The sequence below is a fragment of the Schistocerca piceifrons genome, chromosome 1 (assembly GCF_021461385.2).
Source record: "Schistocerca piceifrons isolate TAMUIC-IGC-003096 chromosome 1, iqSchPice1.1, whole genome shotgun sequence".
NCBI classification, from domain to species: domain Eukaryota; kingdom Metazoa; phylum Arthropoda; class Insecta; order Orthoptera; family Acrididae; genus Schistocerca; species Schistocerca piceifrons.
Genome location: NC_060138.1, coordinates 599,045,047 through 599,059,106, shown reverse-complemented (window position 1 = coordinate 599,059,106; position 14,060 = coordinate 599,045,047). Strand labels below are relative to the sequence as shown.

The 14,060-nt window shown below is 37.3% G+C and overlaps 1 protein-coding gene across 2 annotated transcripts in view; it reads right to left on the bottom strand.

The window, feature by feature from the left end:
- The window catches only part of LOC124803419 (broad-complex core protein isoforms 1/2/3/4/5-like), a 335,956-nt gene that overhangs the window by 16,686 nt on the left and 305,210 nt on the right, over positions 1-14,060 (bottom strand). Inside the window, exon 6 of one of the 2 annotated variants that reach the window (XM_047264613.1) lies at positions 6,378-6,731. The exons of the other annotated variant lie outside the window; for it this stretch is intronic. Within the exon in view, the coding sequence (XP_047120569.1) occupies positions 6,508-6,731 (224 nt within the window). The 3' untranslated portion in view covers positions 6,378-6,507. Of the gene's footprint in view, positions 1-6,377; positions 6,732-14,060 lie in introns of those variants that run through there. 2 annotated transcript variants of the gene reach the window in all.

Below are 14,060 nucleotides of genomic sequence, written 5' to 3'. Positions count from 1 at the left end.
GTAAATCCAAACTGATCATCATCTAACACATCTTCAATTTTCTTTTCCATTCTTCTGTATATTATTCTTGTGAGCGACTTGGGTGCATGAGCTGTTATGCTGACTGTACAATAATTCTCACACTTGCCAGCTCTTGCAGTCTGCGGAATTGTGTGGATGATATTTTTCCGAAAGTCACATGGTATGTCACCAGACCCATACATTCTAAATACCAATGTGAATATTCATTTTGTTGCCACTTCCCTCAACGATTTTAGAAATGCTGATAGAATGTTATCTATTCCTTCTGCCTTTTTTATTTTAAGTTCTCCAAAGCTCTTTTAAATTCTCATTCTAGTACTGGATCCTGTATCCCTTTTAAATCAACTCCTGTTTGTTACTCTATCACATCAGATAAATCTTCCCCCCTCACAGAGGTCTTCAATGTACTCTTTCCACCTAACCACTCTCTCCTCTGCATTTATCAGCAGAATTCCTGTTGCACTCTTAATGTTATCACACACTTGCTTTTGATTTCACAGAAGTCAGTCCTTCTGATAATCATTTCTTTTTCGATATCTTCACATTTTTCATGTAGCCATTTCGCCCTAGCTTCCTTGCACCTCCTATTTATTTCATTCCTCAGCGACTTTTATTTCAGTATTCCTGACTTTCCTTTAACATTTTTGTACTTCTTTCTTTCATTGATCAGCCGAAACATTTCTTCTGTTAACCGTGCTTTCTTCACAGTTTGCTTCTTCATACCTATGTTTTTCTGTGACTTTAACAGGAATATTCACAACAATTGTGTGTTTGTTTATTTCTAGTATTGTAGTTTCAAAAAGTTTTTGCCATTATTTTAAAAAAGGTAGGAGAATGAGATAATAGCAGCATCTGACACAACCAGTCAGTGTTTATTAATGCTATTTTTAATTTCAGATAGTAGCTAAAAAAAGGTATTGGTTGTCCTGGGGTTATATAGGTTGCCAAAGACAGGGGTTCAAAGCACTACTCATATATTTTGAGCACAAGCACAATAAAACATTAAATGCAAAAATATCAAATATTTTATATTCACAATTATTCCTACGAGTGATAGAGGGATGGGGAATGTATGTGCTAATATGTGTACTGATATGGCTTTTCTACATTGTCTGTGGTGAAATTTTTATTAATCTTTTCCTCGCTGAGTGCTCAAGAGATTTTGCCTTCTCCAAGAACTGGGTCTCAACCTATTTAGAATATAGTCACTGAAGTGAGCTATTGATAAGAATAAGAGTTCTATGATGTGTGATGTTTGCTCTCACAATTATCACAAAATAGATCAGCTGCACAAATATTTTAATTTTGTTTTACATGTTTCAACAGATTAATCTGTCATCTTCAGAAGCCTACAAAATTTGGGATATTATAAATAATTAGAACTTGGCTGTATACTTACGCAAAGTATAAAAAGTGAATCATAAAAACTTTCTTAGTAGTGGTTCAGCAGAATTGATTATCTTCTTCACAGAAGCATAATGCCATGATATGTCCAAAAATTTATATATGTGATATTATAAAAACAAATTGATAATTTACAATAAATGAATCGCATAGTCAAGTTGTTGTGCTAGGAGCAAGAAATATACAGAAGAAAGCATATGTAAGGAGTGTAACAAATGTATATAAACAAGTTATATATAAAACATCTGAAAAACAAACAATGCTAAGTCCAGGATGAAATTACAATAACATTATAAAAAGGATAAATTGTTACTCACAATACAGAGGTGACGTTGAATCGCAGACAGGTGCCACAAAAAGACTGCTGTACATTTAAGCTTTTGGTGGGAAGGTCCTCTTCTGGAGTACAAAATACACACATTTTCACACAGGCAAAACTCAATACACACGACCACTGTCTCTGCCCACTGTGTCTGGACTGCAGCCCCGTTACGCACAAATTGCCTATCTTTCATGCTGTGATGGGCTATATACTTGAGGCCCCCTAACCTTTTCAGCTATCGCTAGTGACCTTAATAACCTAAAGTAAATTGCAGTCAAAAATGGATATCAAGAAAGCCTTGTACAAAAACTTTACAAAAATAAAATCAATAAGAATTTAAGTTCCTCTACACTCAATAAAAATAGTCTTTCTGACACTACAATCCCATTGACATTTCATATCATATAGATAATTTGTTTAAAAAATATGACTGTGTCTTTCACCAACAGTAATGTCACCAAGCTGCTCTTTATACAAAATGGGAAGCCACCAAACGACAAATTTCTCAAATCTGGGGTACATAAAATTCAATGCAATATATGTCCACATTTTACAGGACAGAGGCGTTGTCATGAGCATTTCCTCAACAAAGATGGTGAAAATTCATATAACACAACTTCCATAGAACATCTCAGAGTTTAGAAACATGGACTTCCTCTTTCATATTGCTCAGCACGAAATTTTGTGTAACCAAAAAACACTACAAAATGAACCTCTTATAAGATTTTGAAATTTATAAACATTCCTACCCCAGTTCCAAAGATTTGTTGAACTAACAGCTTGCAGTGACATATAGACACAATTCTGATTGTATAGCATCTTACACAATGGTTAAAATTAGCCCATTCCCTTTAGGTATTAATGTCAGCAATAGGTTACGTGGAACTATGTGACACATTTTTTAAAATGTATTATGTATAACTTCCTTTATATAAGTATGTTATACTTCTAATACATGATTTTACATACGTTCCTTGCTGCTAACACAACTTGACTATGCACACAAATGTTATTCATTTACTGTCAATTAGCAATCTATTTTTATAATTAAGACATTCACTACTCGCATTTTTGGATGTCATGGCATTACACTCCTGTGAAGAAGATATTGACATCTGTTAAACCAGTAGTAAGTATGGTTTTATAACACACTTCTTTTACTTTACATAAATATATGGCCACATTCTAATGATTTATAATATCCCAAATTTTGTATGCTTCTGAAGATGACAGATTAATCTGTTGAAACTGGTAAAGCAAAATAAAAATAATTGTGCAGCTGAGAACTGAATTTAATTCTGAAACAAGACACATTATTTTATCACATCCGGTATTATTAGATTCTGATGACAGACCTTACAAAAATGACTAGACACTTTCCAACAGAGTTATATGACAAAATGTAATAGCCACTCTGGAATTAAGCTGTCAACATCTGTATTGGATCAAGGTCCGAACACAGAAAAAGCTCTTCAGCACGGCTAAAGTCTGCATTACACAGTGCATAGCATTAAGGTGCAAAATGGATAAAAGTTCCTTACTGAGCAGCTGTCTCATATTTATAACTCCATGCAAACAGTACAAAGACCAGTAGGATATATGAAACAATCTAGTTTGATGGCAAGACTAGAAAAAATCTTACCAACATGTTAATTTAAATGGAATACCACCTACACAAAGATAGATCCATTAATCTGCAACAAAATAACACTTAAAGCCTGCTATTTCAGTTAAACATGTGGGAAATGGTATACCATGTCAACCTGATGTAGTGAACAACATAATTAACTTCATGAAAAGTTTTAAGGAGACCTTGAGGATAAAACAAAACCAAAGCTGTCTTTTGTAGTGTCTTGGATATTTGGTTTACTAGATTCATGCCAAAGTGAAGATGACAAATCAGAACTGAAGTTGCTGAAAGTACATGCGAAAACTTCATAAAGAGAAAGTCATTAACGCTACGGTCGCAGGTTCGAATGCTGCCTCGGGCATGGATGTGTGTGCTGTCCTTAGGTTAGTTAGGTTTAACTAGTTCTAAGTTCTAGGGGACTAATGACCTGAGAAGTTGAGTCCCATAGTGCTCAGAGCCATTTGAACCATTTTTAGAAAGTCATTAATGAAATAAAAGATTCTCATTTCTCAAATACAACTTCTTCATTTCAAGGAACTACTCATGCTGAGTGAGAGGAAAGAACATATTCACCCAAGATTTTGTCGGAGGCTAGAAAGCATAGTTGTGGCAGAAGTAAAATAACATTCTATACGCTCTCCTACAATGAAGTTTTGGAGCTGCTGTTCATCAACTTCTAAGCATAAAGATGAATCTGAGACGTATTTGGACACTTCAGAATTTTGCTGTCTTGGTTGAAAGCCAATTCCTGTGCTTTGCTCAAACTCTCCAAAAAGTTGCAAAAGAAGTCATACAAATTCCCTCCAGTACTATTGTGCATAAAAGAAATTTTAGCACTGCGGATGTAATTGTATAAGGTAAGTGCAGCTGTATCGATTTATGTCATGTTAATGACATTTTGTTAATCCATAACAGAACTAGTGGCAAGCGAAGTATGTGATGACACTTATAACACAGGGCACCTATGTAAATGTCATATAATGTCATAATGTACATTTAATATTTAGGTTAGTGTTATGAAATTTATAAGTACATTTTTTAAGGCACATAGTTGGCTTATGCTACTTTATCTTCAACTGCTACTGATTTTAAAATCTCTTATGTAACCCAAATATTTTGTATTTTTAGTTTGAGCTACATTTAGATATCTTAAGGAATATTATTTCTTTCAATGAACAGTCATGAAACACTTTCATACAATGAGTGTGGTTATAGCAGCCAGGATTTTGTATCTGGGCACATGCTCAACGAAGGAAAAAATGGCATTATTCTGATACAATAATGATTGGAAATTAGAGAGTATGAAAAAAGGAAATTTGAAAATATTATGATGATGAAATAATCTATCTATTGAGCATGTACTTGTCATGTACGCAGTTTTTATAGCGGGTCAAATATTATCTAACTTCACTGGTGGCCTCCAGCTGTGAGTATAATAGAGTCACTTGGCTCATGAGCTCTTGTACTTGAGCCATGAGTTTCTTGTTACCCCACACCTGAACGACAGCTGAGGCTACAAGTAAAGGGTGCTGACTGCCTCATTTTTCCAGTAAGAGATTACTTGGATGACTAATTTCCAGAAGTATTTAGTGCAAACAGAACACTGTAAACTGTATCTCAGTGATTTATAATATTAACAATAGGCCAGTTTTAGAGTAATTTACAATACACAAAGCTGCTAGATAACTATATAAACAGTAGCAGCAATTAGTGAAAAAATAAAAAACAGCAGCTTGGACAGCACAAATGATAACCATCACAACATTTTCGGACTGTCAAATAAGAAATATTAGCATCACAGATCACTACAGGAAATAGAAAAATCTTAAAAGTATTTCAGTATATGTGCTATGCCTAACAGAACTTCATTTAGAAGTCACAGAAATTAAACAGATGCATCTAGAGTGAGACAAGTTAGTATGCCATTACTGTCTGCAGAAATGGAGTGTCCCAACATACACAGAAGGTGGAATAAAGTCGGAGGCCATAGAGCTAAATGAGTACTTCATTCAGTGACTCTTTGAGTTCTGTAATTCCTAACTTGTTAATCAAGCTAATCAACTATGACAAGTGAGAAAACTCTGCCAAATAAAGTACGTTTTGATTTTCTCATGCAAATTGGAAGACAAAACATGGACATTTCTAAGGTTTTTTTAAAAAATTTACTTTTTTATCTGTGAGTTTCAGTGCAATTAATGGAACACAGACATCACAGACATGCATTATTAATACACTGCCTCTCAGTATACCTGCAACAATACTTTCATAACAAGTAATGTTACCCTCAACAGGTGCAAAACAAAATGCCTAATAATAAACAAATTAGGGCATGTTACGCATAATCACTCAAGTGTGAGAAGCACAAGCACTGTGACAATAGGTGATTACAGCATACATGTATGTTTATGGTTACTTAAGCAGTTCAACATTTCATTTAGAGATGTCAGATTGGAGAAGGAGCATTTCCATTGCCTTGGTTGACAGGGGAATGGAACTATGCCAAAGGCTTGTAGTCTCCTTTTCCTGTCATTTTTATTTGAAGAAACAGAACTTTTAATTATCTCCAGAGATTGAAGGAGAGCTCAAGTTAAGGATACTGGTATAAGAGACAAAAATAAGTATAAAAAAAGTTAAGCATTAAGAAAACAACACCCCCCCCCCCCCCCCCCCCCCAATTCCCCACCTATTCACCAAACATTTGCAACCTTTAATATGAGAAACATTGCTTACTGATATTGTGCATAGCTTGAAATAAATCACTAAGCATGGGATCTTCAGAAAATATGCATTATTCCTGTTGCCTAGCACAGAAAATGTAAACCTTGACATATTGTTTTAAGTACAAGACTTTTAGATTTTTATTATAATTATGAATAAATGAAAAATGTTATTTATTTGTAGTATTCATAGATAACCAATCATTAAAAAATGACACAGATAAACATGACATTTATTACAAAACAATAAATGACAATCCAACTCCCACAAACAGTTACAAAATATTAGCATCATTTTACAAGATGTATTGTACACAATACTAAGATCTACGTACAATTAACACAAAGAAGTCCAAATCTGTACTAAAAATTAACAATTTGTAATACATGCTCTAAATTTACATTCTTGTACGCTAACTAGGTTGACTAGTTCCCTTGTTTGTTCTGTGATATCGATACATATGAATGCGCAAAGAACCCTTATTTCTGCTGCCAGCACCACACAATTCACAACGAAGACGCTCCTGCTGTTTATGTAGGTCTCTGATGTGTACTTTCATGTTTCCTTTTGATGTAAATGTACGATCACACCATGGACACAGCCATAGGGAAGGGCAGACAGTTGATGAAAACTTCCCTACAAGAATTTTTTATACTTAGTAGCAATGCCTACCACAAATATAAAATATACATCAAAAATTTAGAATGAGTAAACTATGTATAGTTCACAAATATTTCATCATGAATTTCATAAACATTCCACTAAAGAAGATTGTAAATAGTATGCCATTTAAATCAACCATTACACACACACGTGTGTAACATCAAGAAACTGAAAGTCAGTTCAATATACATGACATTATTATTGGTAATAACTTACAAGCCAATGAAATGAAATATTCCATAGACTATAGCTCAATTAGAATATTATAATATATTCTGCCTCCTGTAATGACATGGTGAATAGTTAAAGAGAATGTCATTTTCCTTATACAGCACCCACTTATTTTGCCTCACAGTACAAAAGAAAGTGAAATTAAGTATGAACAAATAACATCTCTTGAGAAAATGGCACTGATTCAACCCCATGTTACTATACTGAAGAATGAATCCTATCTTTGACACTGGATTACATCAAGATAGTAGGAAATTCAAAATTTGAAAAGAACTGGGGCAAGGAGACTTCATATAACTGAAATTATTCTCAATAATTGTAGGGGAGGTTTTCAGATCCTTAAACTGGGAAAACATGGAACTAAAGTCTGTTGATGGAACGTATTTGATTCACCTTAGCTCTGCTATTGACATTGTAAGCTTTACCCTAATGCAGCTATTTTTGAACAATGAGTGCAAGAACATAAACAGTGATTTTGAAAATAAGACATAAATCCAAAATGAAGTTTCACTCAGCAGTGGAGTGTGCACTGATTCAAAACTTTCTAGCAGATTAGAACTGTCTGCCAGATCAGGACTCAAATCTGAGACCTTTACCTTTTGCTGGCAAGGGCTTGACTAAGCTCTCCAAGTATGACTCACAACCTGTCCACACAACTTTTGCTTCCATTGGTACCCTCATCTTCCACCTTCCAAATTTCATCCAATCCCTGGCTGTTGTTGGGCTACATTTCCACAATATCCTTTCTTCAACGAGTACTAGTCGCACAAAGTAAACAAAAGTACTTCTGTTAGGGTGATTCTTGGGTAGCTCAACTGGTAGAACACTTGCCCACAAACAGCAAAGATCCCAGGTTCACATCCTGGTCCTGCACATTTTCGTCTATCAGGAAGTTTCAAGACATAAATCAATTACAACTATACAGAAATAATACATAACCAACACACAAAAAATCAAATTGTGGAAGCTAATAATGCAGTCACAGATGCAGTTGATGAGTGTTTGCATTTAGGGCAGTTAAAGAAAATTACTGGATGAACAGGAAAAGAAATAAACAGCAGGGAAAAAATGGTTTCGAGCAGGGATTTTTTAATTAAAGAGGGTTCATAAAACTAAGTTTTGATGTTTCACAAAGAAAGTTTACAAATACCAGTGATGATGATGATGGCGTGTGACGAGGGCCTCCCATTGGGTAGACCGCTCGCCTGGTGCAAGTCTTTCGATTTGACGCCACTTCGGCGACTTGCGCGACGATGGGGATGAAATGATGATGATTCAATGACTTTTGAAAGAAGTTGTGCAATCGGGCTACGAGAAGCTGGATGTTTCTTCTGCAATACTGCAGAAAGACTTGGCAGGAATACAGCCACTGCAAATGAATGCTGGCAAAGGTGGTCACAGGAATGTACAGTCGCAAGACAACTGGGTTCCAGATGGCCCTGTGGCACTATCGAGAGGGAAGACTATCATGTTCGGTATATGGCTCTGGTGCACTGTACTACATCTGCAGCAGCAATTTCAGCTGCAGTTGGAACCACAGTAACAGAATGAACTGTTACAATCAATTACTTCAAGGAGCACTCCAAACCAGATGCCCTGTAGTGTGCATTCCACTGACACCAAACCGCCGCCATTTGCGACTTCAGAGGTGTCAAGCAAAAGCTAGTTGGAGGGCAGGGTGGAGGGCTGTTGTGTTTTCTGATGAATGTTGCTTCTGCCTCATTGCCAGTGATGTTCGTCTCTTGGATAGGAGGAGGCAGTTGAGAGCCTGAAACCAACCTGTCTGCGTGCTAAGGCGCACTGGACCTAAATCTGTAGTTATGGTCTGGAGAGCGATTTCGTATGACAGCAGAAGCACTCTCATGGTTATCCCATGCACCCTGACTGCTAAGTTGTACATCTATCTGGTGATCTGACATGTCATGCTACCATTCATGAACAGCATTCCAGAGGGTATTTTCCAACAGAACAGCACTTGCTTTTGTAACCCAACATGCTCCACAGATCGTCAACATGTTGCCTTGGTCTGGTTGATCACCAGATGTGTCTCCAATGGAGAACAGAGGGGACGTCATCTGACAACAACTCCAGGGTCATCCACAAAGAGTATTAACCATCCCTGTATTGACCGACCAAGTGCAACCCGCATGGAACTCCATCCCACAAACTTGCATCCGGCACCTGTACAACACAATGCATGCACATTTGCATGCTTGAAATCCACTTATTAATGTACCAGCACTTATTTGCAATGGCTTATTTGCACTTACATTAACCTGTGATCTTGCAATGTTAATCACTTAAATATGTTAGCTAGACAAATATATTCCCAAAATTTCATTACTCTACATTAATTATCTTTTGGTGTTGTGATTTTTTTCCATTAGTATATTTACTTGTTTGGTTTCTCCCTATGATTGTTGCAAAGAAACTGGTATAGTGAGACATTATCATAATTACAAGAAACTGTACAAAAGAAATCAAAAACTGTATTGATGGAAATCACTGTTGGTGCTTCTTGTAAAATATTTCTGCAGCAGCATTATCTGCACTCGATATAAGTCACAATTGTTACCAATCCACCTTGATTGTAGATAATTCACATCAGCAAAATTCATGACACATTCTATGTCATCTCAACACACGTTATATGCATCTACAGATCTCAGAAATATTCAACCAAAAGTTTTGTGAATACATACTTCTAACACAAAGACACTATAGCAATAGGCAGATAAAGTCACCTCCATTTTCAATGATAACAGCTACATTCAAATTCCATAAGTACAAAATTATCCAATATAATGTACTGGAAATATATGTATATATGATAAGCTATTCCATTTGGTTCATTTAATCCTGAATTAACAATAATATTATTCTAGGCATACTACATATTCAACTGGTTTGGCATAAATCCTTATATGTCTCACGAGTTGATTTTGAGACTTTTCAACCACTTTGCGAAAGTCTCAGAATCAAACAACAACAAAGATATTGACAGCTATTCATCAACTCAAATAGTAATAATATGGCAGTCTTACTACTGTAAAAATCTGTGCAATTCTGTGTACGTCCTTTTTCGAAAACTGACTTTTATATTTAAACAACTAAACAAACCATAATAATATGTGATAAACATTTTCAACCTTGCATACTTTACAGATGTTCTCCTGCATACCTTGGGAGACTCGCACTCCTGTGAGGAAGGATGTTGTTATTGTTGTGGTCTTCAGTCCTGAGACTGGTTTGATGCAGCTCTCCATGCTAATCTATCCTGTGCAAGCTCCTTCATCTCCCAGTACCTACTACAACCTACATCCTTCTGAATCTGCTTAGTGTATTCATCTCTTGGTTACCCTCCACGCTGCCCTCCAATGCTAAATTTGTGATCCCTTGATGCCTCAGGACATGTCCTACCAATCGATCCCTTCTTCTAGTCAAGTTGTGCCACAAACTTCTCTTCTTCCCAATCCTATTCAATACCTCCTCATTAGTTACATGATCTACCCACCTAATCTTCAACATTCTTCTGTAGCACCACATTTCGAAAACTTCTATTCTCTTCTTGTCCAAACTATTTATTATCCATGTTTCACTTCCATACATCGCTACACTCCATACAAATACTTTCAGAAACGACTTCCTGACACTTAACTCTATACTCGATGTTAACAAATTTCTCCTCTTCAGAAACGCTTTCCTTGCCATTGCCAGTCTACATTTTATATCCTCTCTACTTCGACCATCATCAGTTAGTTTGCTCCCCAAATAGCAAAACTCCTTTACTACTTTAAGTGTCTCATTTCCTAATCTAATTCCTTCAGCATCACCCGACTTAATTCGACTACATTCCATTATCCTTGTTTTGCTTTTGTTGATGTTCATCTTATATCCTCCTTTCAAGACACTGTCCATTCCGTTCAACTGCTCTTCCAAGTCCTTTGCTGTCTCTGACAGAATTACAATCTCGTCGGCAAACCTCAAAGTTTTTATTTCTTCTCCCTAGATTTTAATACCTACTCCGAATTTTTCTTTTGTTTCCTTCACTGCTTGCTCAATATACAGATTGAATAACATCGGGGAGAGGCTACAACCCTGTCTCACTCCCTTCCCAACCACTGCTTCCCTTTCATGTCCCTCGACTCTTATTAACTGCCATCTGCTTTCTGTACAAATTGTAAATAGCCTTTCACTCCCTGTATTTTACCCCTACCACCTTTAGAATTTGAAAGAGAGTATTCCAGTCAACATTGTCAAAAGCTTTCTCTAAGTCTACAAATGCTAGAAACGTAGGTTTGCTTTTCCTTAATCTTTCTTCTAAGATAAGTTGTAAGGTCAGTATTGCCTCACGTGTTCCAACATTTCTACGGAATCCGAATTGATCTTCCCTGAGGTCGGCTTCTACCAGTTTTTCCATTCGCCTGTAAATAATTCACATTAGTAATTTGCAGCTGTGAGTTATTAAACTGATAGTTCGGTAATTTTCACATGTGTCAACACCTGCTTTCTTTGGGATTGAAATTACTATATTCTTCTTGAAGTCTGAGGGTATTTCGCCTGTCTCATACATCTTGCTCACCAGATGGTAGAGTTTTGTCAAGACTGGCTCTCCCAAGGCCGCCAGTAGTTCTAATGGAATGTTGTCTACTCTAGGGGCCTTGTTTCGAATCATGTCTTTCAGTGCTCTGTCAAACTCTTCACGCAGTATCGTATCTCCCATTTCATCTTCATATACATCCTCTTCCATTTCCATAATATTGTCCTCAAGTACATCGCCCTTGAATAGACCCTCTATATACTCCTTCCACCTTTCTGCTTTCCCCTCTTTGCTTAGAACTGGGTTTCCATCTGAGCTCTTGATATTCATACAAGTGGCTCTCTTTTCTCCAAAGGTCTCTTTAATTTTCCTGTAGGCTGTATCTATCTTACCCCTAGTGAGATAAGCCTCTACATCCTTACATTTGTCCTCTAGCCATGCCTGCTTAGCCATTTTGCACTTCCTGTCGATATCATTTTTGAGACGTTTGTTTTCCCTTTTTGCCTGCTTCATTTACTGCATTTTTATATTTTCTCCTTTCATCAATTAAATTCAATATTTCTTCTGTTACCCAAGGATTTCTATTAGCCCTCGTCTTTTTACCTATTTGATCCTCTGCTGCCTTCACTACTTCATCTCTCAGAGCTACCCATTCGTCTTCTACTGTATTTCTTTCCCCTATTCCTGTCAATTGATCCCTTATGCTGTCCCTGATACTCTGTAGCACCTCTGGTTTAGTCAGTTTATCTGGGTCCCATCTCCTTAAATTCCCACCTGCGGGGATATGGCTTAGCCACAGCAGGAATGATTGGTTAGAACATTTTGCTGCGGAATGCAAAGGTCCTGGGTTCCAGTTATGCTCTGACAGTTTTAATTTGTCGGGGAGTTTCACATTAGTGCACACTCCACTGCAGAGCAAAAATCCATTCTGAATCAATCCCCCAGGCTGCCTCTGTGATATCCTTTCTCCCAGGAGTGGTAGTCCTGGAAGTTATGCTGGAGATCTTCTGTGAAGTTTGGAAGGTAGGGGCAGAGCTGCAGGGTGGGTCAAAGGTCACATTTGGATAGTTCATTTAGTAGAGCACTTAACAAAGACAAAGGTCCGAGGTTCAAGTCCCTGTCCAGCGCATAGTTTTGATCTACTAGGAAGTTTCAAATCAGCAGACACTCCACTGCAGAATGAAAATACATTCTGGGCTTTCAACATTCCTCGCAAGTTCTCCTTTAACTAACTGTTATGATTTCACAGCTGAAGGCACTTTTCTAATGATAAAATTCTGCTACTTATAAGTTACAAGCTAATATGCTGGAATATTCTCTGATGACTAAATGACAACAGCGCTTTCCCTATCTTATACATGTCTAGCATGTGTGCAGAACAGCTAAGACATTCTTGCTTTTGGTTTTACAGTTTTCATAAATGACTTTAGTCTGTTGCTGTGGCCAATTCTTTTCTGTTCACATATCCAACTAATGAAACAAGCCCAATACTGACTGAATTAAAACCTAATCCCCCCCCCCCAAAAAACATTTTGCTGTACACAGTCAGTGCTCAATACCCAACAGCATCAATGTTGAATCACTTAAAGCATAACATTTCCCCTCCTCAACTTAACACAAGTGTTGATGCATGGTGTATCACCCATTCTCACTTTCCTCTTCCTGCCCACCACCTTACATAGATGCCAACGCCATTGCTAAAAATTATGAGAATATAAATGGAATAATGTTAGCTCTACGATGGGTAGTCATACGATTTTGTTTGCATGTAAATGTCTGCAGTCCTGGTACATACTGAAGTACCTGCACCACAGTACCATACCATGCTGCTAGAGAAGACAAAACAAAATGGCATAGTCCATTAATATAGTGGAATACTGAGCAACCACTTACTTTCTATGTTTGAGGAGGAACAATGTTGCGAAAATGCTTGCACAGTAGGTGGAAGCATATAGTGACAATGCTCCATCTTGTGACACAGTGGTTTTGTGGCACAGGTGCTGCCAGAGGGGCCCAAACAAGTACGAATCATCGAGAACAAAGTCGTAGATGATCTCTCTGTGAAGAAGCAGAAATTGCAAGAGAAGTGGAGGTCGTGGTGTTCAAATACCAGTGTATCAAATTGAGGCAACAGTGAAAAACTGAAAATTTGTCATGGACCAGTTTCCAGCATCTTGCACAATATTTTGTACATGACAAATGCCACCACTCACTGGGCTCCACAACTGCTCACATTAATTCAAGCAGCTTGCCAAACCGAGGCAGCAGCAGAAATGTTGCAGCTGTGTCAGGCCAATCCAACAAGTTAGATGCATGTGGGTTCTCCACTGCAGAAAAAGACGAAGACCCCAACCTTCATCAGGTAAGGTGTGCTGAATGTTTCTTAAAACTGGTGTGCTGAGGTGCTAAACATTACAGGAGCATTCTATCAAAATCTCCTCACCAGCTTATAAGAGGCTGGCAACATGAAGCATCTGGAAAGCTGACTGAGGGCACGTTTTTGCTCCACAACACCCAAGCTCATGCTGCAC